This window comes from Hevea brasiliensis, unplaced genomic scaffold, assembly GCF_030052815.1.
Source record: "Hevea brasiliensis isolate MT/VB/25A 57/8 unplaced genomic scaffold, ASM3005281v1 Scaf366, whole genome shotgun sequence".
NCBI lineage: Eukaryota > Viridiplantae > Streptophyta > Magnoliopsida > Malpighiales > Euphorbiaceae > Hevea > Hevea brasiliensis.
In genome coordinates, this window is record NW_026614880.1 from 1 (window position 1) to 24,494 (window position 24,494).

Here is a 24,494-nt window from a genome sequence, read left to right on the forward strand (position 1 = left end):
CTATGATGTTTTTGGGTCAGGCATTGGCAATGGCCACTGGAAGTGGATTGATATTGGAATCAATATCTCATTGAGAAGAGCCAAATGCACACACTGAACTCATCTAAAGCTCAAATGAGAACTCAATTCAGCAACAATGGCAGACTGCAATAACCTCTATGGAAGGACAAGGAAATAATCAAACAAGAAGTTTGCATTTATCATTATTCTCTATCTACATCACCAATAGCAATCTCACCAACTAAAAATTCAAAGCCTACATAAAAGCTCATAAACGTTTGGAATGCACAATCCACCATATAAGCATTGACAGCACAGCATATTGACATTAAATTCAGAAACAAAAACAACAGACCATACTACCTACCAAAAGAACACCCGATAGAAAAAGGTAGTGAAAAAACCTCTTTTACCGACCATCTGCGGAAGTGAAAGGCTCTGCAAAGCCTGTTGGCCTTGCTGGGATACTACTCTTGCTGTCTTCTAGGTCCACATAAATGAAATCTTTCCCTTTTGCTTCCCGCCAGCCTTTCACCATCTGCTTAAGTGGAAGCCTATAATCAATACCGCAATATTCTTCGATATCATCATCCAATGGTTTCCATTTTTCAACAAGAGGGGCTAGTACATTCACTGCATGGCTCATATCCGGCCTTTGGCTGGGCTTTCTTGCTGTGCAGTGCCCAGCAAGTTCAGCAATGATGGAAATTTCAAATGTTTCATCTTTGACTTCAAGGGCAGGGTCAATGGCAGCCCTAAGTTTCTGCTTATCTGATTTGATATGCCCGAACCATGCAGCTAAGTACTGACTTTCCTCTGGTCTGTCCTCATCACGTGCCATCAACCCAGTCAGCAGCTCCATTAACACAACCCCAAAACTGAAGACATCAACCTTGGTTGTGACTTTTCCTGTCACTACAAAAATCAGCATGAGAAAATCAGTGTCACCAGGATAATGGCATAGTTCAAGTAGAATAAAGAAGTTCAAGTTTATACTAAACTAGCATTACAGGAAAGAATCTCCCTGTGAACCAAAAACTTTTGAGAGAGTTGGTTAATGGGTTGGGTGAATTCTTCTAGCAATGTCATTTTCTATTGAATAAAGACCAAAATTGCAATTTGTTAATCAAGATTACATGTCTTATAAGCATGAAATTTTCACAGCAATCAAATTTTAAAATTACATCAATTTTTTTTTTAGTTCTTCTGAACTGCCTTAACATGTGATTAAAACTAAATAAAACCTTTTAATGATTTTCAATAAGGAAAAAAAAAAAAGCAAATTTCCAGTTACTTCAATACCAAAATCATGACATCAAGTAGAATAATTCTCATGAGGCAGTATGCTTATCACATTATATATTTGATCCCCATAAACCTGCATGGATTCAACGATATTGATAACTACCATTTAGCTCCAAATTAAAAGTCATTAGAAATTTCAGGGGGAAAGAGTTAAGAGTTTTTCATAAAATGTATATCACTTAAGCTGTTACATTGTAACTGCAGCAGATCCAAAGAATGCAGAATAATATTCTTACCAGCATATTCTGGCGCCAAGTATCCAAAAGTCGCAGCAAGCCTGTTCAGCATGGATTTCTCCCCTTCAGGAGCAAGTTTTACCAGTCCAAAATCTGAAACTTTTGCCCTGAAATCATCACCAAGTAAGATATTTGATGATTTAAGATGTCCATGTATGAAGCTTCTGTGAGCTAGATTATGAAGATATTCCATTCCTCTAGCAACATCCAAGGCAATATTTAGCCTCCTCTTCCAAGAAAGAGGCTCCAATTTCAGGCTTTTCCAGTGGAAAGATGCTTACTGAGAGCTCCTTGAGGCATATACTCATAAAAAGGATTCTCTCATTGCCTGCAATTGAATAACCCAAATGTGATACTAAATGACGATGTCGGACCTTTGAAAAACAGCAATCTCGGCCTGAAATTCATCCAACGCTTTGCTGCTAATCACACCGGACTCCATTCTTTTACTGCTATTTTTGTGCCATCATCCAATTCCCTTTATAAACCACTCCAAAGCCACCACGGCCAAGCTCATTCTCCGGGCAAAAATACTTTGTCACGTTTTGAAGAACTTGAATTGATATGACCACATTTCCTGCTTCGATGACATCGGACTCAGCAATGCCACTACTATTTCTGCTTGCAGAACCACTCCCTGTTAATGTTGAAGTGCTTCCGTTGGTGTTACTGGCAACAACAGTCTTAACCATGTTATCTGAATCAGATGGATCTCTTCGGTGAATTACTAGGGAACTTGGAGCCTGGAACGTGTCTTTTCTCTTCTTACGATAGTAAGTGGATAAAGGAATGATCAAAATAGCAACAAATGCAGCACTTGCAAGAGGAGATACAATTGCAACAAGGGGTGTACATAGAGTAGGTTTGGGACCGGTTTTATATTGCTAATGTGGACACCTTTTCTATTGATACTCTATCTATAGAATTGAGTTAGTTTGATGAACAAGAACTTGCATCAAGTGAAAATCGGTGAACAAATATGATTTATCCAATTATAACTATCGCATCTGTTACTTGCCCACTAAAATCGCAACCACTCCTGGCATCGCTTTCGCCACCTCAGCCATCACTGCTACTTATTCTTAGGAAACGACTAGGTAGCATCCCATTGTTTTGTAACTACTTCCGTAATCCACGTAACCACCTTAATTGCCTCTCTTTCAGAATAATTATTATACTATGCCTTATGCTTTTCATTAGTTTGAATTATAGATCGAATTATTTTAATTAAATAATTTAATTTTATATTTTAAACTTATTAATTAATTTAAGTTCAAAATAATAAAACTAAATTATGGTGTAAATAATCTTACATTACAACATGCAGTTATCTTTAGAACTAACTTGAGCTATGATATTGCTAAACTTACATTAAAATAATGTTCATCGAATTTCCACCAGCCATTATTAAATCTAACATTTATTATAATTAAATTTAATATATATATTAAATCAGCCAACTCTGTTGTTGTAAACGTGGATCTGAGGAACCGGAGCAAAAGTAGTTGGCAGAGAAAGAATGATAGGGAATTTTAGAGAACAGTGGAAAAAGTTTTTATTAAGGGGGTGTTTGATTTACCTGTTGGATTTAGTTGATAGCTGATAGACACCCAAACATGTAAATTGTGATGTTTGACAAGCTTAAAAAAATAGAGCTTGTCACGACCCAACCAATGGGCCGGACCGGCACTAGGACCTGGGCCAGCCTAAAGCCCCCGAGGCCCGTAGTAAGCCTTAACTATTCATTAACCCAACTCTAAGGCCCATTTGGGCCCAATATCAAGAAAACAAACGGACAGAGTCCGGCCATAAAATGGACTTTCCAACGGGAGTTTTCGACTCACCCGACTGTAAACACAAAAAACAATCCAATGGGCACCACAGCTCACCCTACACATACTCATCAACATAATAAAAAATGGCAGCTCAGCAACCTCATCAAATCCATCAAAAAGACTTAAAATAATAAGTTTACGTGTCCAACATGAATATAATATTACGGACCAATTTCAAATAATTCTTTGCTAACACATGCGAAAATTCTAGGAGTAATTAAAATTACACAATATTGATAAACAACCTGCGAGGTAAAAAGGCAGGTTAACCCAGAACAAAATATCCTCCTGTGGCCTGTAAAAATTTTTGAACAGGAGTGAGCGTTCGACTCAGAGAGTAAAATATCAATCTTAACTATAATCTCTATAACTATCTGAAACTAATGCAACCTGTAGAGTGAAATGCAACATACACAACATTTTCACATCATAACATCAAAAAGGTAATTTGGAGCACTCACACACCCTGTAGTATCAATCATAACATATGGGAGCTGATCCCCTATACAGCTCTCTTAAATCCAACTTTGGTGCGAATTACTCAAGCTCGGACTTCCACTTAATAACCAAATCGAGGGTCCCAGTGAATTACTCAAGCCGTGACTACCCCTCGAAGGATCGGGTCCCAGCGAATTACTCAAGCCGTGACTGCCCCGTCCTATCCATAGTCCACACCACATCACACGCACGCCAACGCACGCACACTGCTCCAAATTACCACAACAACATTCATGGCACATTAACAGTTATGAATGCAACATAATTCGTGCCTAGAGTTTAACTAAATAAATATATGCATATAAGTGATGCATGGGCATGCTGAACATATAATAATATCGAAATTACAATTAAAATTAATATTTTACTCACAGACTTGACGACAAATTATTGTGGCGGCCGGGCGGAGGAAGAAGGTCATCGGCTCACCTGACAATCATATTACATTGATTTAATACAATCGACTCAATACAAAGAAAGAAAAAGACCAATGACATCCTAAGTCGTGCCGAAAATCTGGCAGAGTCTCCACTATACCTAGGACATACCCAACCTGCAAAATGGATAAACACGCACTTCTATAATCACAATCCATACATCAACAGTTCAATCATATCACAGCCTCCTGGGCCCATCAAATCAATCATCCATCACAATACGCAAAATTTCAATTTAGTCCTTATTATTGATCATTTTTGCAAAAGCGCCCAAACAAGCTCTAAAAATTATAAAACTTTGCCTCACGGTCCTTAGCAATATTACTAAGCTATTGCAAAAGAATCGTAATTTTCTAAGCTACCACGAATATTTTATGGATTTTTAATCCTATTTAAGCACTAGAAAATTACTTAAAACTAGGTTCGGGTTTACCTTTGCCGATTCCGACTTCGGGACGCGCCGACGTCGACAATGGGGGCTAGCCAAAACCTCGCCCAATTCGAGACTTTTCGGTCACGGTCCGTTCGCCCGAAATTTGCGAACTTGGCCAATCCGAATTTCCGCGAATCGAGGATACCTACACGAAGCCCATAACACGGGGTTAGCACATAAATTTTTCAGAATTTTCTAAGCTCATTTAGTGCTCAAAATACACCGCAGTTCCGTGGGACCCACCAAAAAGCGGTGTCGGAAAAATTAAATTTATGTCGTTGAAGCTCTCGGCCAATGGAGCGTCTGGTGGCCTCGGTTTTCTCGTGGGATTCACGGTTTTAGAAATCTAGCCCAAAAGTCGAAATGGGCTAAAATCTTCCCGAGCTAAAATCGGACAATCACTCGATGGATTTGGCGTTCTTGGTGTCTATGGAAAGCTCGCGAGTAGATGGTTTTGGACACAAGACCGGTCCAATCGGTGACCGGATCGGCCGGATTGGCGAGAAATCGAGCGACAGCGCAGGAGGAGGAGGAGAGAGAAAAGAAAGAGAAAAGAGAGGGACGGCACATGGAGAAGAAAAAGGAAAGGAGCGGTTCGATTCGAAATACAAAATTTTGAATTTTTATCGCCTCGGAAAAAGCGAGGTCCAAAATTCGAAAAAATTCCGTAAAACTTCGAAAAAATACGTAGACTCCAAATATATTTTTAGTTTTGCCACGTGGTCTTTAAATTAATTTTTAAAAATCATCAAAGTTTATATTTTCGGAAAATCGAACCCGATTTTTAAAATCCGAAAAATCTCAAAAAAATTCCTAAAATTTAAATAAAATTTAAATATCAAAAATACTCATAATTAATAAAATTTTGGGTTGTTACATTATACCTGCCTTACATAAAAATAGTCCTCGAATTTTACACAAGGCAGAATAAAGCACATGACTATACATTGAACAAATAAGGGTACTTGCTACGCATGTCCCGTTCTGACTCCCAGGTGCACTCTTCCACTGACTGACTCCTCCACAAAACCTTAACCATAGGGATCTGTTTTGATCTCAGCTGTCTCACTTGGTAGTCCACTATGGCTACAGGCTGCTCCTCAAATGTCAAGTTCTCTTTTAGCTCTATCACATCCTGCTGGAATGTATTTCCTGAGCATGGAGATGTGAAACACGGATGAACGTGAGAAAGGTTGGGTGGTAGCTCCATCAGGTGAGCAACGGCTCCAACTCTATCAAGAACCTCAAAAGGTCCGATATACCGAGGTGCCAACTTGCCCTTCTTTCCGAATCTCATGACTCCCTTCATTGGAGATACCTTCAGGAATACATAGTCGCCCACTGCAAACTCCACATCCCTCCGTCTGGGGTCTGCATAACTCTTCTGTCTACTGAAAGCTGTCCTCAGTCGTTCCCTGATTAAAGGAACTACCTCTGAAGTGTACTGCACTAGGTCTACATCATGCACCTTCGCTTCCCCCATTTCTGTCCAACACAGAGGAGACCTACACTTTCTTCCATATAATGCCTCATAGGGTGCCATCCCTATGCTGGAGTGATAACTGTTGTTGTAGGCAAACTCCACCAAAGCTAGTTGCTCATCCCATTGACCTCCAAAATCCAAGACACTCATGCGAAGCATGTCTTCCAGTGTTTGGATTGTCCTTTCTGATCGTCAGATGCATGCGAGGGTGGAAAGCCGTACTGAAGTTCAAGTGTGTGCCAAGTGCCTCCTGCAACTTTCTCCAAAACCGAGAAGTGAACTGGGGCCCTCTGTCAGATATTATGGCGGAACTCCATGCAATCGACTATTTCTACGAATGTAGAGCGCATACTGCCCACAGAGTATGTAGTCTTTACTGTAAGAAGTGAGTTGATTTGGTCAAGCGGTCTACAATTACCCATATCAAATCATATCCTCGCGTGGTACGAGGCAACCCAGTCACAAAATCCATAGTGATCATTTCCCACTTCCATTCTGGCATAGGGAGCTCTTGCAGCTTCCCTGACGGTCTCGTGTTCAAACTTCACCTTACGACAAGTCAAGCACTTGGACACAAAGTCCTATGTCTCTTCATGCCATTCCACAGTAGCTATCTTTCACATTATGGTACATCTTGGTGGAACACAGGTGGATATCTTGTCAGTGTATAGTGTGCCTCTTGCATGATTTCATTCTGAGGTTGTCCACATCGGGCACACATATCCTAGAACCTTGCACTAGGGCGCCATCATTGGCAAATCCAAACTCACCACCTTCACCTTCTGTACTCTTTCTATGATCTTCATCAATTGTTGGTCTGTGTTTGGGAAACTCTAACTCGTCCCTCAAGTCTGGCCTCAATGAAAAGAGAGCCAACAATACCCCCTCATCTGAAAGATCTAGTATTAGACCTTGATCCATCAACTCATGTACTTCTGAATCAATGGTCTTTTCTCTGCTGAAATGTGCGCCAAACTGCCATAAGATGTTCTGCTCAAGGCATTTGCCACAACAGTGGCCTTCCCGGGGTGGTACTGGATGGTGCAATCATAGTCTTTCAGAAGCTCAATCCATCTCCTCTGTCTCAAGTTTAAATCCTCTGTTGGAAGATGTACGTTCAACTCTTGTGGTCGGGGTATAACGCGCACCCTTCACCGCATGCAGTAGTGTCTCGATTTTAAGTGAAAAGACTACAGCCGCCATTTCCAAATCATGGGTGGGGTATTTCTGCTATTGACTATTCGGGTTCCTTGAAGCATAAGCCACTACCTTTCCATTCTGCATCAAAACACACCCTAGGCCAACTCTGGAGGCGTCACAGTACACGGCGTATCCTTCACCACTCACAGGTAGTGTCAACACAGGGGCAGTGGTTAGACACTCCTTGAGCTTCTGGAAACTCACCTCACAGTCATCTGTCCAAATGAATGGAACATTCTTCCTGGTCAACTTAGTTAGGAGCCGCTATCCTGGAGAAATCTTGCACAAAACGCTGTGTAGCTACTAAACCTGAAAACCGCAACTCAGTGACTTTTATAGGCCTAAGCCAATCAGTTACAGCTTCAATTTTCTTGGGATCCACTTGAATACCGTCACTTGAAACCACGTGTCCCAAGAATGAGATGCTTTCTAGCCAAAATTCACATTTCGAAAATTTGGCGTATAGCTGGTGCTCCCTCAAAGTCTGCAACACCATCCTCAAGTGCCACACGTGTTCTTCCTCGGTCCGTGAGTATACCTGAATGTCATCTATGAATACGATGACAAAGCGGTCCAAAATGGCTTGAACACCTGTTCATCAAGTCCATGAAGGTCTGGTGCATTAGTGAGTCCAAAAGACATCACCAAGAACTCATAATGACCATATCTTGTCACGAAAGCCGTTTTGGACACGTCCTCATTCCCGATTCTCAATTGATGGTAGCTCGACCGCAGTCTATCTTGAAAAGAATCTAGCTCCTTGAGCCGATCAAACAAATCATCGATCCGAGGAAGTGGATACTTGTTCTTCACAATACCTTGTTCAATTTGTCTGTAGTCGATACACAACCTCAATGACCCATCCTTCTTTCTCACAAATAGACAGAGCACCCTGTGGTGAAGTGCTCGGACGTATGAAACCCTTGTCCAAGAGCTCCTGTAGTTGCTTCTTCGACTCTTTCAATTCTCACTGGTGCCATCCTGTAAGGTGGCATCGATATGGGGTTTGTACCGGAATAACATCAATGCAGTAACTCTATTCCCCTTCTCGTGGCAACCCCGAAGCTCTTCAGGAAGACATCCATGAATTCTCCGACAACAGAACATTTTCCATGTCGACACCTTCTACAGATGTATCTCTCACCAATGCCAAATACCCTTGGCATCCACGCTCAACATTTTTACGCACTAATTGCGACACCAAATTATATGGAGCCACGCTCTGTCACCATCAAAGCTAAACTCTTCCACACGGTATGTGGAAGTATACCTTTGTTCCCGCACTAAGGTGGCATAATGAGTTGCCAACCACCCATCCCCGAGATTACATCGAAATCCATTACCACTGGGCTACCCGAAAATACCATGTCTACATCTATGTTATCACTAAGTGGGGTAGCTACTGACAAAGGGCACTCTAAAGTTGTAGGGTTTCTACCCAACCTCATGGCAAACACGGGAGACAAATGAGTGCGTAGCACCCGATCTATCAAAACACGAGCCTCATAAGAACAGGACCAGAAGAATACACCGCCACAACGCATTTGAAGCTTGAGCATCCCGGTGGGTCGGTGAAAACTGAGCTTGACCCCTACCACGAGTGGCGTAACCACGACATCGACTTCTACCTCTGATCGCGCCTCGAATCCACGTCCCCCTTGTCCTCGGCCTTGGCCCGAATCGATCGCCATGTTGGAAGCACCGGATACAAGCCGAGGAACATTCGCAGAACCTGTGACCCCATCCGTGGCTCATTGAACATGGGGCATTCTCTAGCAAAGTGACCGGTTGGCCACACACAAGCATACTCGATCCCATCAAACAAGGTCTCAATGTCCTCTTCCACACTGTGTACAAGGTGCCAAGGAGGATCTGAACTGCACCAGAACTACCAGTACGAGCCCATTACCCTGGCCGATCCGTGCCTCAGTGCGAATCCTCGTGGTTAATGCGAAACCACTTCTCTTGCTCCTACCCTTTCCTCTGTAATTACCACACCACCGTCCGGAGTACCCATGGAAGGGACACCGAGGAACCCTCGCTCTGTTTTCTTTACTCTTCATTTGTCATCCACGATAGCTAATCTCAATCTGCGGCTCGATCAACCACCACATCAAAAGACGATCCGACATCATGGCCGAGTTCGCATACCTCTGTCAAGCCCCTTTAGGAATCTTTTCACCTTCATAGTCTCTGTAGATCTTTGGCAGGGGCATATACGCTCAATTCGAAATTGCAGAGCATATTCATCTGGACACTGCCATTCTATCTTAAGGCCTCAAAGGCCCACCGCCGATCTCAAGCTTTCGTACAAACCGATTGATAAAAAGTTCCACAACCGAGCCCATGTCAAACCCTCCATCCGGTAACACGTAGTCACTCATCCTTTGTCTGCATAGGCCCCATGACGTCTTTGCATACACTCTACCAATCTTCTATCAGTCAATCAGACTGTTCTGCACTGTCTGCAGAATCTAAAAACCGATATCGTCGTCGACACATCATAAGTACCGCACCAACTTCTTGAAGTTTATGATCTGCTTGTAAGATTCCTCTCTTGGTGCGGTGGATCGCTGCTTTGTGGAGGATGGACCATATCTTGAGCCATCATGTCGATGGTTCTCTCAGACCCTAGAGTAGGCGCCATGGGGTCCATGGGACCTGTGCCATAAGGCCCATTCTGTCTTGGGGTTGGCTGCTCCTCTACTTGAGCGACTCTAGGCCTCCTACCCCGCCTCCTGGGCGGCGCCTCATCTGTCTGAAACACCTCGTCGGGCACATCTGTTACGTGCGATGGCGGCTCTCACCTTCTACGCATTTTCCGAAATTCAAGACATTAGCCCACAAAATTCAAAAGCACATTATCTGACTCTATAGACTCATATTTATACATAACATATGGAGCGAAACTAGAAGCAAAGATGACAATGCAAGGCGAATGTGGACCCTATATTTCGCATGTGACTCCTATTAGACTCTTCCCAACACTTTAGACAACATTCCCTAAGAATGCGGAGCCTAAGCTCGATACCACATTTGTCACGACCCAACCTATGGGCGGGCACTAGGACACAGGCGACCTAAAGCCCCGAGGCCAGTAGTAAGCCTTAACTATTCATTAACCCAACTCTAAGGCCCATTTGGGCCCAATATCAAGAAAACAAACGGTCAGTCAGGACATAAAATGGACTTACCAACGGGGAGTTTTCGACTCACCCGACATGTAAACACAATAAACAATCCATTGGGGAGCTCAGCTCACCCTCCACATACTCATCAACATAATAATAAATGGGAGCTCAGCTCCCTCATCCAATCCATCAAACAGACTTAAAATATTAAGTTTACAGGTCCAACATGAATATAATATTACAGACCAATTTCAAATAATTACTGCTAACACATGCGGAAATTCTAGGAGTAAATAAAATTACACAATATTGATAAACAACTGCGAGGTAAAAGGCAAAGTTAACCCAGAACAAAATATCCTCCTGTTGCCTGTAAAAATTTTTGAACAGGAGTTATCGTTCGACTCAGAGAGTAAAATATCAATCTTAACTATAATCTCTATAACTATCTCAAACTAATGCAACCTGTAGAGTGAAATGCAACATACACAACATTTTCACATCATAACATCAAAAAGGTAATTTGGAGCACTCACACCCTGTAGTATCAATCATAACATATGGAGTGATCCCTATCTGACTCTCTTAAATCCAACACAGTGCCGGAATTACTCAAGCTCGGACTTCCACTTAATAACCAAATCGAGGGTCCCCAATAATTACTCAAGCCGTGACTACCCCTCGAAGGATCGGGTCCCAGCGAATTACTCAAGCCGTGACTGCCCCGTCCTATCCATAGTCCACACCACATCACACGCACGCCAACGCACGCACACTGCTCCAAATTACCACAACAACATTCATGGCACATTAACAGTTATGAATGCAACATAATTCGTGCCTAGAGTTTAACTAAATAAATATATGCATATAAGTGATGCATGGGCATCGAACATATAATAATATCGAAATTACAATTAAAATTAATATTTTACTCATAGACTTGACGACAAATTACTGGCGGTGGGCGGAGGAAGAAGGTCATCGGCTCACGACAATCATATTACATTTATTTAATACAACTGACTCAATACAAACAAAGAAAAAGACCAATTACGCCCTAAGTCGTGCAGAAAATCGCAGAGTCTCCCTATACCTAGGACCTACCCAACTTTGCAAAGGGCTAAAAACTCAATTATATACTCACAATCCATACATCAACAGTTCAATCATATCACACAGCCCCTCCTGGGCCCATCAAATCAATCATCCATCACAATACGCAAAATTTCAATTTAGTCCTTATTATTGATCATTTTTGCAAAAACTGCCCAAACAAGCTCTAAAAATTATAAAACTTTGCCCCGCGGTCCTTAGCAATATTACTAAGCTATTGCAAAAAGAATCGTAATTTTCTAAGCTACCACGAATATTTTATGGATTTTTAATCCTATTTAAGCACTAGAAAATTACGTAAAAACTAGGTTCGGGTTTACCTTTGCCGATTCCGACTTGAGGACGCGCTCCGACGTCGACAATGGGGCTAGCCAAAACCTCGCCCAATTCGGAGACTTTTCCGTCACGGTCCATGCGGCGAAATTTGCGAACTTGGTCAATCGTCAATTTCCGCGAATCGAGGATACCTACACGAAGCCCATAACACGGGGGTTAGCACATAAATTTTTCAGAATTTTCTAAGCTCATTTAGTGCTCGAAAATACACTGCAAAGTTCCGTGGGACCCACCGAAAAACGGTGTCGGAAAAATTCGAAATTTATGTCGTTGCGAAGCTCTCGGCGAATGGAGCGTCTTTGGTGGCCTCGGTTTTCTCGTGGGATTCACGGTTTTGAGAAATCTAGCCCAAAAGTCGAAATGGGCTAAAATCTTCCAGCTAAAATCGGACAATCACTCGATGGATTTGGCGTTCTTGGTGTCTATGGAAAGCTCTCACGAGTAGATGGTTTTGGACACAAGACCGGTCCAATCGGTGGCCAGGATCGGCGGATTGGCCGAGAGCTGGAGCGATGCGCGCGAGGAGGAGGAGAGAAAGAAAGAGAAAAGAGAGGACGGCAGCGAGAAGAAAAAGGAAAGGGAGCGGTTCGATTCGAAATACAAAATTTTGAATTTTACTGCCTCGGACCAAAAGCGAGGTCCAAAAATTAGAAAAAATTAGTAAAACTCAGAAAAATACGTAGACTCCAAATATATTTTTAGTTTTGCCACGTGGTCTTTAAATTAATTTTTAAAAATCATCAAAGTTTATATTTTCGAAAAATCGAACCCAATTTTTAAAATCCGAAAAATCTCAAAAAAATTCCTAAAATTTAAATATCAAAAATACTCATAATTAATAAAATTTTGGGGTGTTACAGAGCTGATAGCTGATGGGCAACTGATATGATACCCATCAGCTGCGATTTGTATTAACTCTATTTTTAGAGCTGTTTCTCATCAGCTGATAGCTGATCTGGTTTTATTTTTTATTTTGACCATATTATCCTTTTTTATTTAACTTGAAAATTAATATTATTAATATTTTTATTTTTTTATTTATAATTTTAATATTTTAATTAATATATTTCAACTTTGTTAAAATATTTTTTATTAATAACATAAAATATAAAATATTTATTTATATCCAAAAACTTAACATTAATTATAAAATTTTCTATTAACAATAATAATTATTTTATTATCTTATCTATATTTTTAAAATTATTTAATTATCTTAAAAAAATAATTATTTTCTTAGTTCAATAATAAAATAAATGATATAATATAAAAGATTAATAATTATATATTTATTTAAATAATATAATATATTAATTTAATAATTATATATTTAATTTAATAATAAAATAAATAATATAATGTAATAAATTTATAATTTTATATTTATTTAAATAATAAAATAAATTATATAATATATATCCTTATTAGTCATTTTACATATTAACAGTAATAGTTAAATATAATTTTACCAAACACTTAACATAAAACAGTTAATCCAAACAGGTCCTAAATATGACGAGTCAAAGGGGGAAGCTCAACAAGCCGAGCTTCCAGCTCTGAGTCTTTTCTTTAACTGAAGCTCAGCTTGACGAAGGCTCAGCCATCCAAGCCCAACTTGCCACTTTCTCCATGCCAAGAAAAGAGACAAAGAAATTCCACCGACAAGAAACTCCACTGCTCTAGTCTCTACACCAGACAGACGTCTCTTATAAACGCCAGTTACAGAGACCCAGGAAAAGAAGAGAATAATGAGATATTACCATGGATCCAGGAGGAGGAGGAGAGTGTCCATACAGTCATTCCCCGTCGCGGTTGCCGTTTTCACCGGCTTTGGCTTACTCATGCTTATACTGAGATCTGTTGATCCACCCTCTCACGGCGCCGTTTTTCTTTCGAGTCTCGAGGTAGAAGGAGATGATAGAGGTGGAGTGAGAGGAGGTCTAAATTCAAGCTTTGCCTTACGAAATGGCACCATTTCTGAAGTAAAGGATGTTTATAAACAGAGAAGTGGAGGTTTAAAATCGTGCGCTACGGTTGAAGAAATGGGCGAGAGTTTCAAGGGAGCCGTCTGGAAGGAGAGTCTACGAGTGAGAAGAATCATCCAGGAGCACTTCGCTGTGAACGGTACTTTTTTTTTAAATTTTTTTATTTGAATTACGTTTTGTTTGGTTACCGAGAAAATGCAAGACTTGGCGAGAGAAAAAGGGGAGAAGGAGACTCAAAATGACGTTGTTATTAATTTTTTATTAACAGAAATTGAGGAAAAGTGACGAAGTAAATTTCATATATTGTCCAATTGAGTATGAAATGCTTTGTTTTAGCCTTATTTTGGAAATTGTTTTTCATTGTTGAGGATAAAATTGCATCATTGAGATCTTGGTTCGCACTTACTACGTGAAGAGTTGTCATTTGCACCTTGGTGCATTGATTATAAAACCTTTGTCTATCATGTTTTTGTGGTTCATGGAAAGGTTATTCCCTATGGTAAACCTTATGAGAATTGGGACTGACATATTTTTTGTTCTGTTTTAGGTGCTTCAAGAATTCAAAATCTTCCTCCAGAGCAGTTCTGCAAACATGGCTTTGTCTTTGGGAAGGCATCAGAGGCAGGTTTTGGCAATGAAATGTACAAGATCTTAAATGCTGCGGCATTAAGTATAATGTTGAACCGGTCCCTGATAATTGGGCAGACCAGGCATATTGGTTCTTTCTCAAGCCTTTCTGTTTTTCATTTGAATTATAATTATAACTTTCAGCAAATACTAGGATTTTGCATTATCTGCTTGCTAGCATCATTTCATACTCTCTGTCACTATTGCCCCTTAGATAAGCCCAAGATGTATTGTGGAGTTCAGAAATGGCGCCCAACAGTAACACCACATGGATAGTGTACCATGACAATGTCTCAATTAAACATTAACCAGGAATTTGAATGATTTAGGAAATTGAAACAGAGCTTGTTACAGTGAAAAAAGAAAAAGAAATAGGAGATTCTTGGTGCTGTGAACATTACCCAGGTACTGTAGCAGCAGAGGGGAAGAAATACTCAAATACTCAAAAATATCATTATAAAAAACTAAGAAATACTTGGGTGATTATAGAGAACTAATACTACACTTACTAGGATTGGGAATCCCAAACTAGGAAAATTCTAAAAAAAAAATACTATATATAGTATTAGTATGGTCAAACAAAATTGATTATTAAAATTCTTAAATAGTACCTAAACTTGAACTTACTATATAGAAATGTATAAGCAAAATCTGAATTTCATAATTAAAAATGAAATAAAAAAATCCCTAAATCTTGTTTTTCTTGAATGCATCATTGACATTGTAGGAAGAAGACATATTTGATATGTCCTCCAAAATTGGTGGTCTCCATGGCACAACAGAGCATGTAATAGTTATAAAATTTGGAGATGTCTGGTTTTTTTATTAGTACTGATTATTGCTTCACTTCTACTTGTCAGGGGCAAATATCCTTTTGGCAATTATATTTCTTATAGCAATCATTCTTTCACATTGAAGAAAGTCAAACACCTGTGGCGAAAAAATGGTTGTGTAAAGAACTATGGAAGGCATCTGGTAATGAGGATTGATGACTTTGAGAAGCCAGCTAAAACATATGTCCTCTGCAGCAATTGGAGAAAGTGGAAGCAACCAATCATATGGTAAAGTGAGAACATTTTTTATATGAGTTATTCTTGTCATCATCACTTATGTTTGACTAATGACTATAGAACTGCAGGTTTCAAAATACAACAGATGCTGTGGCCTGTCAATTTTTCTTGAAGAACGTATACCGTGAAATGAGAGATGCAGCTTCTGATTTATTTGGAAAGCCAGAAGATTTTCAATCTCGGCCTAATGTTTTTGGGGAGTTGATGAAAGTTCTCGTATCCCCTTCAGAAGATGTTGTGGAAGCAGTCAACAGGGTTCTTGGTGGTGGGGCAGATCCTGATGTATCATTGCACATGCGGATGCTTATGAACAGGTATTGTTATTATATTGTTAGCAAGTTCCATACAAGTATCAAGAAGATAATAGTTAATTTTTGCATCTTTTCTCTATTTTTTTGGGGGCTCAAAAAGCATTTGAGCCTTTCTGTATAATTTGGGTCTAGTGATCACTGGTAATTGCACCGATTCATCCATCAAGTTTGATCATTGTTATTTTTTCCTTTTCCCATTCTTTATGCTTTGTTAGGGCACTAAATCCTTTAGAAGAGTTAAATATGCTTGATGTGTTGTGGGATAAAAGCAAAGATGGAAAGAAGATGTTAACCTTTTCATGGGCATTTAAAAAAAAAAAAAGTTTCATCTTATATTTCAGGTCAGTGAGAGCCACACAGGCAGCATTGAACTGCATCAAAAAAGCCTTGCGTAATCTACGCCAAACATCAAGGCCTAGGGTGGTTTTAGTATCAGATACTCCATCTTTTATAAGAAGTATTCTTCCAAACATAAATGGATTTGCAGAGGTAATTTACTTGATGTACAAAATGATGCTGTTAGTAGCAATGATTTGCCCATGCAATGAAAATTATTGTTCATGTTCAACCAAAACCTTAATGCTTTTCTCTTTAACTAAAATTTTAATGTAATATTAATTGGCAATGCAATAACATTCTCCACTTATGTTGATTGAGTTAATTTTATTCTAGATTCAAAATTAAGTTTGAGTTGATTTCAGATCCAAGATCATGGGATTGCTCATTCTGAATTATGAATGACTTGCTTTTTCCAGGTTCTTTATTTTGATTATAAACATTTCCAAGGAAACATCTCTCAAAGTGTTAACCTATCGCACAGTTTAGATTTTAGAGTGAAGGATTGGGGCCCTGCACCCAGATGGGTTGCATTTGTGGACTTCTTTCTTGCATCACGTGCAAAACATACTGTTGTCTCTGGTGCTCAGAGACGTGTTGGGACTACCTATGCACAATTAATTGCAGCATTGGCGGCAGCAAACCACCTAGGTATTTCATTGATTTCTCCTATTATTTGCTATTCAGATTTTAAATTAATAGTTAAATTGTGGTAAACATAAAACATTGTTTGAAAACTTCAGTTCGATTCAAAATAAAATAACATGCACTAAATAATTGATATTTTCTTGCTTATCTTCCAGTTTTATATGCGAATTTGTTTTATGGAATGCTTCAGTAGCAGCTAATGCATTTTCTTTTTCTTTTGGCAGGGAAAACTCTACTGGTTCAAGTTTTTCATTCTTGAGCAGCTTCCAAAGTAATTTGTTAACAGGTGGTTTAAAGTTGCAGGTTGGGTGGGGACATGTTTGGAATAGATTTGCTGGTCCTTTGAGTTGTAGGAACCAGCCCAATCAATGTGCTTTCACACCCCTTCTCCCTCCAGCTTGGTGGGATGGTCTTTGGCAATCCCCTATTCCACGGGACATCCGCAGGCTAATGGCATTTGGCATCAAACTATCTGGTTTTGGCACAGTTGACGAGGCTCATCTTCGGTCTTTCTGTAAGTCAAAGAAAAGTACAGTGAAAACTGTTTTGATTATATGAGCATAATTTTCTAGAGTTGCAGCATTTCCATTTGGGAAACAAATGAAAAGGTTTCAGTTGAAAATCGCCCAAGACAGCACAATAGAAACTTATCTGCAGTCAGTTCAAGACTATTGATGTATTAGAGAGAATTAAGTGATGAATAGAAAGTAAAGCAAAGAAATTTTCATTTTATTTCTGAAATATTAATCAGCAATTGACTATCCATATTTGATTAATATTCCTGTAACCTAATGTTGTTTGTATTTTTTAGGTAATGATCAATAGAATTCTCAGTTTAGCTTTGTGGCTGTTTGGCTTTGAGGTTTCAAAGGTTAAAAATGTTTTTCAAGGAACAAGTATCATTTTAAACGTAGAAAAAAGTTTAAAAATAATTATTTAGTTATTTTAGTGTTTTTATAGGTAAAATTTATCAAATTTAATTTTAAATCATTTTTTAAATATTATCTATCTAATATATTTAAAAAAGTTCTTTTCATCAAATGGACTTTTAACAATTAATGAGTTTTTCCTATTTATCATGGAAGACTTAAAATAATAAAGCTTTTGGGTGAAAATGTGGTCTTAATCCTAAAGTATTAGAAGTCCATGCTTTGCATGTGATGCTGTAGAGGTTTCTGAAGGAGATTCACAAGTTGCTATTGTTGGGGCATCTTGTAATTAAGAGTTGTGTCCATCATGATGAAATTGACAAAATATATTGATTGATAGGATTTCAAAATCATAACATTAAATTAATTATTAGAAAAATGTAAAAAATAAATTATTTACAAATCTAAGTATGTATCTAAAATTATGAATAAATTATAACAACCATCATTGAACTTATTTAGTTATAATATTACAGCCCCTTAACTTAAAAATGTAATATCAAACTTCATCAACTTTTATATTTTACACAGTAAAATTTCTCTAACCTCTAATTATCGATTTTTCTGTTAGACGCTGACCTGAATAGTTCCATCATGGAGTTTAATCTGTATTTCTCTTATCTTTCTCAAGCCATATGTAGATTGAATTCTTCTCCTCTCTATAGATAGAATAATTTTTCACGTGCACAGAGAATAATTTTACACTTCGCATAAAAAGAGGAGAGAAAAATATTGATTAAACATTGTGTGGGAGTTATTAACAAATAAATCAATAATGAAAAGTTAGAGAGATTTTACTGTACAAAATTTAAAAGTTTAAAAAATTTTATGTTACATTATAAAATTACAGTACTGTAGTGTTATAACCATATAAGCTTAAAGATAGCTATTAAAATTTATCATTGAAATTATTTTTAAAAATAGTGTTTACTTAATAAAATGTTATTGAGAAAAGATGTTTTATAAAAAGTTTCATAACAAAGAAAACTCCAATTTGAAGAAAATTTTTAAACACACGTGTGTCAGAAATTCTACAGAAAAAACTTTATTTAATCTTAAAATCGCCATTTATAATAAAGTTTTTATAACACATTAAATCAATAGCTTTTTTGTAAAAAATACAGTAAAAAAGTACAGTTAAATACTCTTGAAAATATTACTACCAACGACGCGCATCAATAAAATTTTAAAAGTGTATAAATTTCTTTTTCTATTTGTGTTTTTTTTTTAATTTTTATTCAATTATTTTTTTAATAAGTGTATAATTAATATATATTTTAAAATTATTGAAAAAGAAAATTATTAAATAAAAGAATTATCATATATCATGAGGACTCTACCTTTTATGGTAATGGACAAATTGAGAAAATTTTATTTTAATTTTAGTGTGTTTCAGATTTTTAAGATAAATTACAATATAAGAAGAGAAGGAATTCAACAAAATTGAAGCATGTTTTGTTAACAGAGATGGGAGAACTTTTTCCTGCTAAAATAATAATATATTATTTTTATTAAAAAATTAATTTATTTTTACATATTAAAGCATTTAAATATTATAAATTAAAAAATTATATATATATTATTAAGATTACGCATAAAACTTATATTTCTATTTTATAATTTATTTTTTTAAATAAATTTATATTGTATAATGATATATTTAAATATAAAATTAAAAGAAAAAAGAAAAGTTTTCATAAGAAAACTCTTGATATGTTCCGTTGCCATTTCTATCATTACTATTTAAATGATATATGATGACTTTCTTTAATTCTTTAAATTATTTTTAACACTTTCAAGGTAATTAATATATTCACATTAAGCTTGCCATAAATCTTATTTTTTTTTACTATTGTTATTATTATGATTAATTAGTAGTATTCCGAGCTAAAAAATAAACTTATTCTCAGAATTATTTTTTATTTATTTTGAATGGAGGAAGAAATTCAGTAATTTAAATATTTAACACCATCCACTAACTATTTAAACTTTATCTAATTAAGCTACCAATAAAGAAGTAACTAAATGGGAATTCTAGTTAATAAATAGATTTATTTTGTATTTTATTAATCAAAACTTTAATTTAGCCTTAATTATTTAATTTCTATTTGAGAATAAATCTAAAAATTAATTTCCTAACACCACTTTTTATTAAATTTAAAAAAAAAAAATTTGATCCAGAAAAAGAAATTCTAAATTTCTAATGATTAATGGAAGGGTTGACGTCATGTACGTACATTAGAAGACAAAACCTAGATTCTAGCCGTATACGGTAGAGTCTTGAAAACTGGCAGAGAATCTGGACCATATATACATATAAACCCCCTTCCTAAAACTCTCTATTCATCCCTTTTGTCACATATCTATATCTCAATGGATCATCATCATCGTGATCATCTTCATTTCTCTTCTGAAATCATTAGCTATCAACTGCACTCCCTGTGACACCTTATAAAGAATTTTCATTTTCTCCCTCACATTTTCTTTTCCCTTCTACGTTCAATTATCGATGTTCCTTGTTTCTGGAAATGGGTCATTGTCCCTGTTTTGGTTTGTTGAATAGGAAGAGGCTCCAGCGCAACATTAGCGATAAAGAAGCATCTTATGATAAAAAACCATCTTATGGTGAGTTTTCATTCCTTTCATTTTACCTATAAAATATAAATTTTGGTGCATTCTCTCTACGTAAGATGATTTTGATCAAATTTTGGTTTCTTTTTAATGGCTTCATCTTCGTTTTTCAATGGCTTTTGGGGTATTGTTTGGTGCATCTTGAAGAAAACATTTTAGGTTTTAGTCGCCATTAGTCTCTTTATCCTACGGTTTGGAGTTGCTGATTATAAATGATTATTCTTGTTAGTGTTAAGCATGTATGGCCTATTCTAGTGATCACAATCTGTTTTTAAATTATTTAGATTTTGTTTATGATTGGATAGGCTTCTTTCTGGTATATATGATATGATCGAATGACAGAATGCTTTGTTATTCAGAAACAACCAGCTAAGGAAAAAGAAATGTATATTTGTGTATCAAAATATAAAGCCAGGAACAAGAAATGTACAGTAGCAAGATTTGAGTGAAAACTTTACAAATTTGACACAAACCCTTGCCGATATTTTACTCACAAGACTCCCTTCTCATCAACAATAATTAGCTGGATAGACTATGAACTAGATATTCTTATCACTGAATTATCTGCAATATTCAAAAACCTTGCTTCATCTCTCTCTTTCTTTCCAAAGATTTTTATTACTGTTAGCATAATTTTCATAGAGAAAATTGAGGTGTCTGACCCTGTACTAGATGTTCAGAAATTTGATGGAAATGCTAGATTCAAGAGCAAGTGCAAATGCATCTCCTGATCACAGAATTGTATACAGAAACAAAGAAGTTGTTATTGTTTCCCAACCTATATGATTTTTGTACAAAAAAGATTTGACTCACACTGCAGATAAATGGTGCTTTTACGGAATTCAAATTCTTTTATAGAATTAATTTTTTACATAGTTCACCGCATTGGAATGTGATGTGAAGCTCGGAATCATAAATGTAGGCATAGTTTCCATGACATGGTTTTCATTGTATATTCAATTATAGTTTTACTCTGCCCATAAGAAGTATATTTCGTAGAAATGGATTCAAGCAGAACCTAATTCTCTTCTATTGAGAAATAAATATAGGATCAGGATCAAGATCAAGATCAGGGTCAGCATCAGGAACAGCATCAGCACCTGCATCGCCATCAGGGTCAGGGTCAAGATCAAAAGTTAATGCAGTTTTGAGACAAGAACCGTCAGCTCCAGGTCATAGGGTTAAACCTTCTAATGTGGCTCCAACATTCACCTATGAAGAGCTTGCGATTGCGACAAATAATTTTCACCCAGATTGTTTTCTTGGCAGAGGTGGTTTTGGTGCAGTTTATAAGGGGAAATTAGAAAGCACTGGTCAGGTAAAAGGTTTCTTTCTCCTGAAAATAGAGATTTTTTTTTTGTTCATTCTCATCTCCTCTCTGAATATTTCAAGGTCTTTGTTACCCTACTTTTCATGTTAATTGATGGGTTAAGCGCTCTGATATGGTAATTATCAGGTTGTAGCAGTTAAGCAGCTAGATCTATCAGGTATCCAAGGGAAAAGGAGTTCCTGGTGGAAGTTCTCATGCTCACTCTACTGCATCACCCTAACCTTGTCAACTTGATTGGATTCTGCGCAGAAGGAGAACAACGCCTTCTTGTCTATGAATACTTGTCCATGGGATCCTTGGAAGATCACCTTTTTGGTACTGCATGTCCTCGATTTCTTTATCTGAATCTAAGTAAAGATAATTAATGATGCACCTTGCACATTTATTCTTTGAAGTGATGATTAATGGTCTCATGGGCTGTATGCAGATGTTACACCCGATATGGAGCCTCTTGACTGGAATACAAGGATGCAAATAGCTGCAGGGGCAGCTGATGGATTGGACTATCTGCACAACGCAAATCCTCCTGTTATATACAGGGACTTAAAAGCATCAAACATATTATTGGATAAGGGATTCCAGACAAAACTCTCAGATTTTGGACTTGCAAAGTTTGGTCCAGTTGGTGATGTATCTCATGTCGCCACCAGGGTCATGGGTACATATGGTTACTGTGCCCCTGAGTATGCCTCAACTGGAAGATTGACAAGGAAGACTGACATTTATAGCTTTGGGGTAGTCTTGTTAGAGCTGATTACAGGACATAAAGCAGTAGACGACTTCAATGGTCGACGTATGCATTTGATTCACTGGGTACCATACTGAATACATTTGTTGATTTTGATGTTAAGTTCCATATGCCTTGATGAATATTTCTAAATTTTCCATTTTACTACTGGATTGCAGGCACTTCCCTTGATGAAAGACCGTGAAACTTATATAAAATTAGCAGATCCATTGCTGAGAGGTCACTTCTCAATGACTCCGTTCAACAAGGCTATAGAAGTTGCATCAAAATGCCTGAATGAAAATGCAAATTTACGTCCTTCAACAAGTGAGTTGGTGACTGCCATGGATTTTTTGGTGTCACAGAAATATGATCCTAGGGAATCCAAGAAGAAGGCGAGTGTCAAATGGCCTGTTGTTGACTTCCCCCCTAGTGTAACTGCAGTGATTATAGAGAAGGATTTAGATAGAGATCGCGCAGTAGCAGAGGCAAAGAAGTGGGGAGAGAGTTGCAGAGAAAAGAGAAAACAAAGTCCACAGACTACAATTTCTAATAGTAACAGCAGATATCAACCTACTGCATAGTCCCCAACTTTTTATCCATTTCATTAAATATTGGAGCCTTCAGAATTAAAGACAAACAACAACTTGTATCAGAAATCATAATTGTGAAGTTAATTAATTAGCTAGTTTACTCTCAACAGTGTAAAGTTTTGCCTTTTTTCATCCCATTTTTCCACATGTATGTACATATGCATGCATGTTTTTGGTTCTTGCTTTCATTTTGCTTAGTGTGAGATGAGAAAATTTTGGTCTAAATTCTTAGTGTCCTATTTTTTTTTTAATAAAATAGTATGTTGTTTACTTGGAACATATTTTTTAAATTTAAATTTAATTTTATTTCACTTTTTCATAAGTTTATATATTATTTATTTTTCAAATGATAAGAATAGAGAAAATTAATCGTGTGTTTAGCCAATGAATATAAAAGATCAAGATTTAAAGTTTAACCAGCATTTAATTGATATATTATTAAATAAATATTATAAAATTAATAACAATAGTAGAATTAATACTTTAGTACCTTATAAATAAGTATTAAAATAAATTTTAATATTTAAATATTTTAAAAATAATTTAATATTTTAATTAAAATTTAAATAATAATATTTAATTATTTATAATAAAAAAATACTTAAAATTAAAATTTTCATAATAATAAATTTAAATTAATAAAAAGAATAAAAAAAATCAATATATATATACATTATCGCCAAGTGCAAGTGTACTACAGAAGTTGCTTTGCCTGCCCAGGCTTCTAACCATGCCGGCGAAGCTTCAAAATTAATTTTGTTCAATGACTGATCCGACTGTTTTAAACCCAATCGGATTTCCTGTTCGCCGGTTTACGTCGGTTCAATTCAAATTTCTGAAAATCTTATACTAGTTCAACCTAACTGTTTGAAAATTAGGGAAATTAAATTAGATCAGATTTTGATGTTCGATTAAATCAATTTGACCAACCAAATATGGTTTGAATTCAAAACATATAACCTAACCCCATATACATTTAAAGCGGGGCACGTTTTATCTCCATTTTGCCTGAACTTTAACATATAATTGGAAGACCACTTATACCATTGCTACTAGGAATACTAATACCAATGTTGGCAACATTGTGAATGAGGTTGATGTAGACGTTGAGAAGCGTGGTGAAGGGTTGGTTGATAATGAAGCGGTACCTGCGCAGGGTACATCTGATGCATTGAGTTATATAAACAGTGAGAGAGGGGAGCAATATGCAAATAACTTAATTTAGTGGTTTGATGATTTTTTTCAGGAAAAACTTAACAGAACAGGCCAAACTAAACTCTGATTATCAGATCAAAAC

At 36.9% G+C, this 24,494-nt stretch overlaps 1 protein-coding gene and 2 pseudogenes across 1 annotated transcript; 2 read left to right on the forward strand and 1 right to left on the reverse strand.

Moving 5' to 3' along the window:
• Positions 1-175: 175 nt before the first annotated feature.
• Positions 176-2,364, reverse strand: LOC110636452 (receptor-like kinase TMK3; annotated as a pseudogene).
• Positions 2,365-13,545: 11,181 nt separating this feature from the next.
• Positions 13,546-17,070, forward strand: LOC110636466 (uncharacterized). Its single transcript, XM_058142186.1, has 6 exons — positions 13,546-14,134; positions 14,543-14,705; positions 15,483-15,683; positions 15,761-16,006; positions 16,345-16,492; positions 16,759-17,070. Exons 1-6 carry the CDS (start codon positions 13,759-13,761, stop codon positions 17,053-17,055), a joined length of 1,431 nt encoding a protein of 476 aa, XP_057998169.1. The 5' UTR covers positions 13,546-13,758; the 3' UTR covers positions 17,056-17,070.
• Positions 17,071-20,116: 3,046 nt separating this feature from the next.
• Positions 20,117-23,474, forward strand: LOC110636447 (probable serine/threonine-protein kinase PBL7; annotated as a pseudogene).
• Positions 23,475-24,494: the final 1,020 nt, after the last annotated feature.

Excerpts from the sequence above, each read along its gene's own strand:
- LOC110636466 (XM_058142186.1), top strand. The coding sequence starts at position 13,759 with ATGAGATATTACCATGGATCCAGGAGGAGGAGGAGAGTGTCCATACAG. Across the intron at positions 14,706-15,482 it reads CTGATAATTGGGCAGACCAG|GGGCAAATATCCTTTTGGCA; the intron begins GCATATTGGTTC and ends TCTACTTGTCAG. Across the intron at positions 15,684-15,760 it reads TGGAAGCAACCAATCATATG|GTTTCAAAATACAACAGATG; the intron begins GTAAAGTGAGAA and ends ATAGAACTGCAG.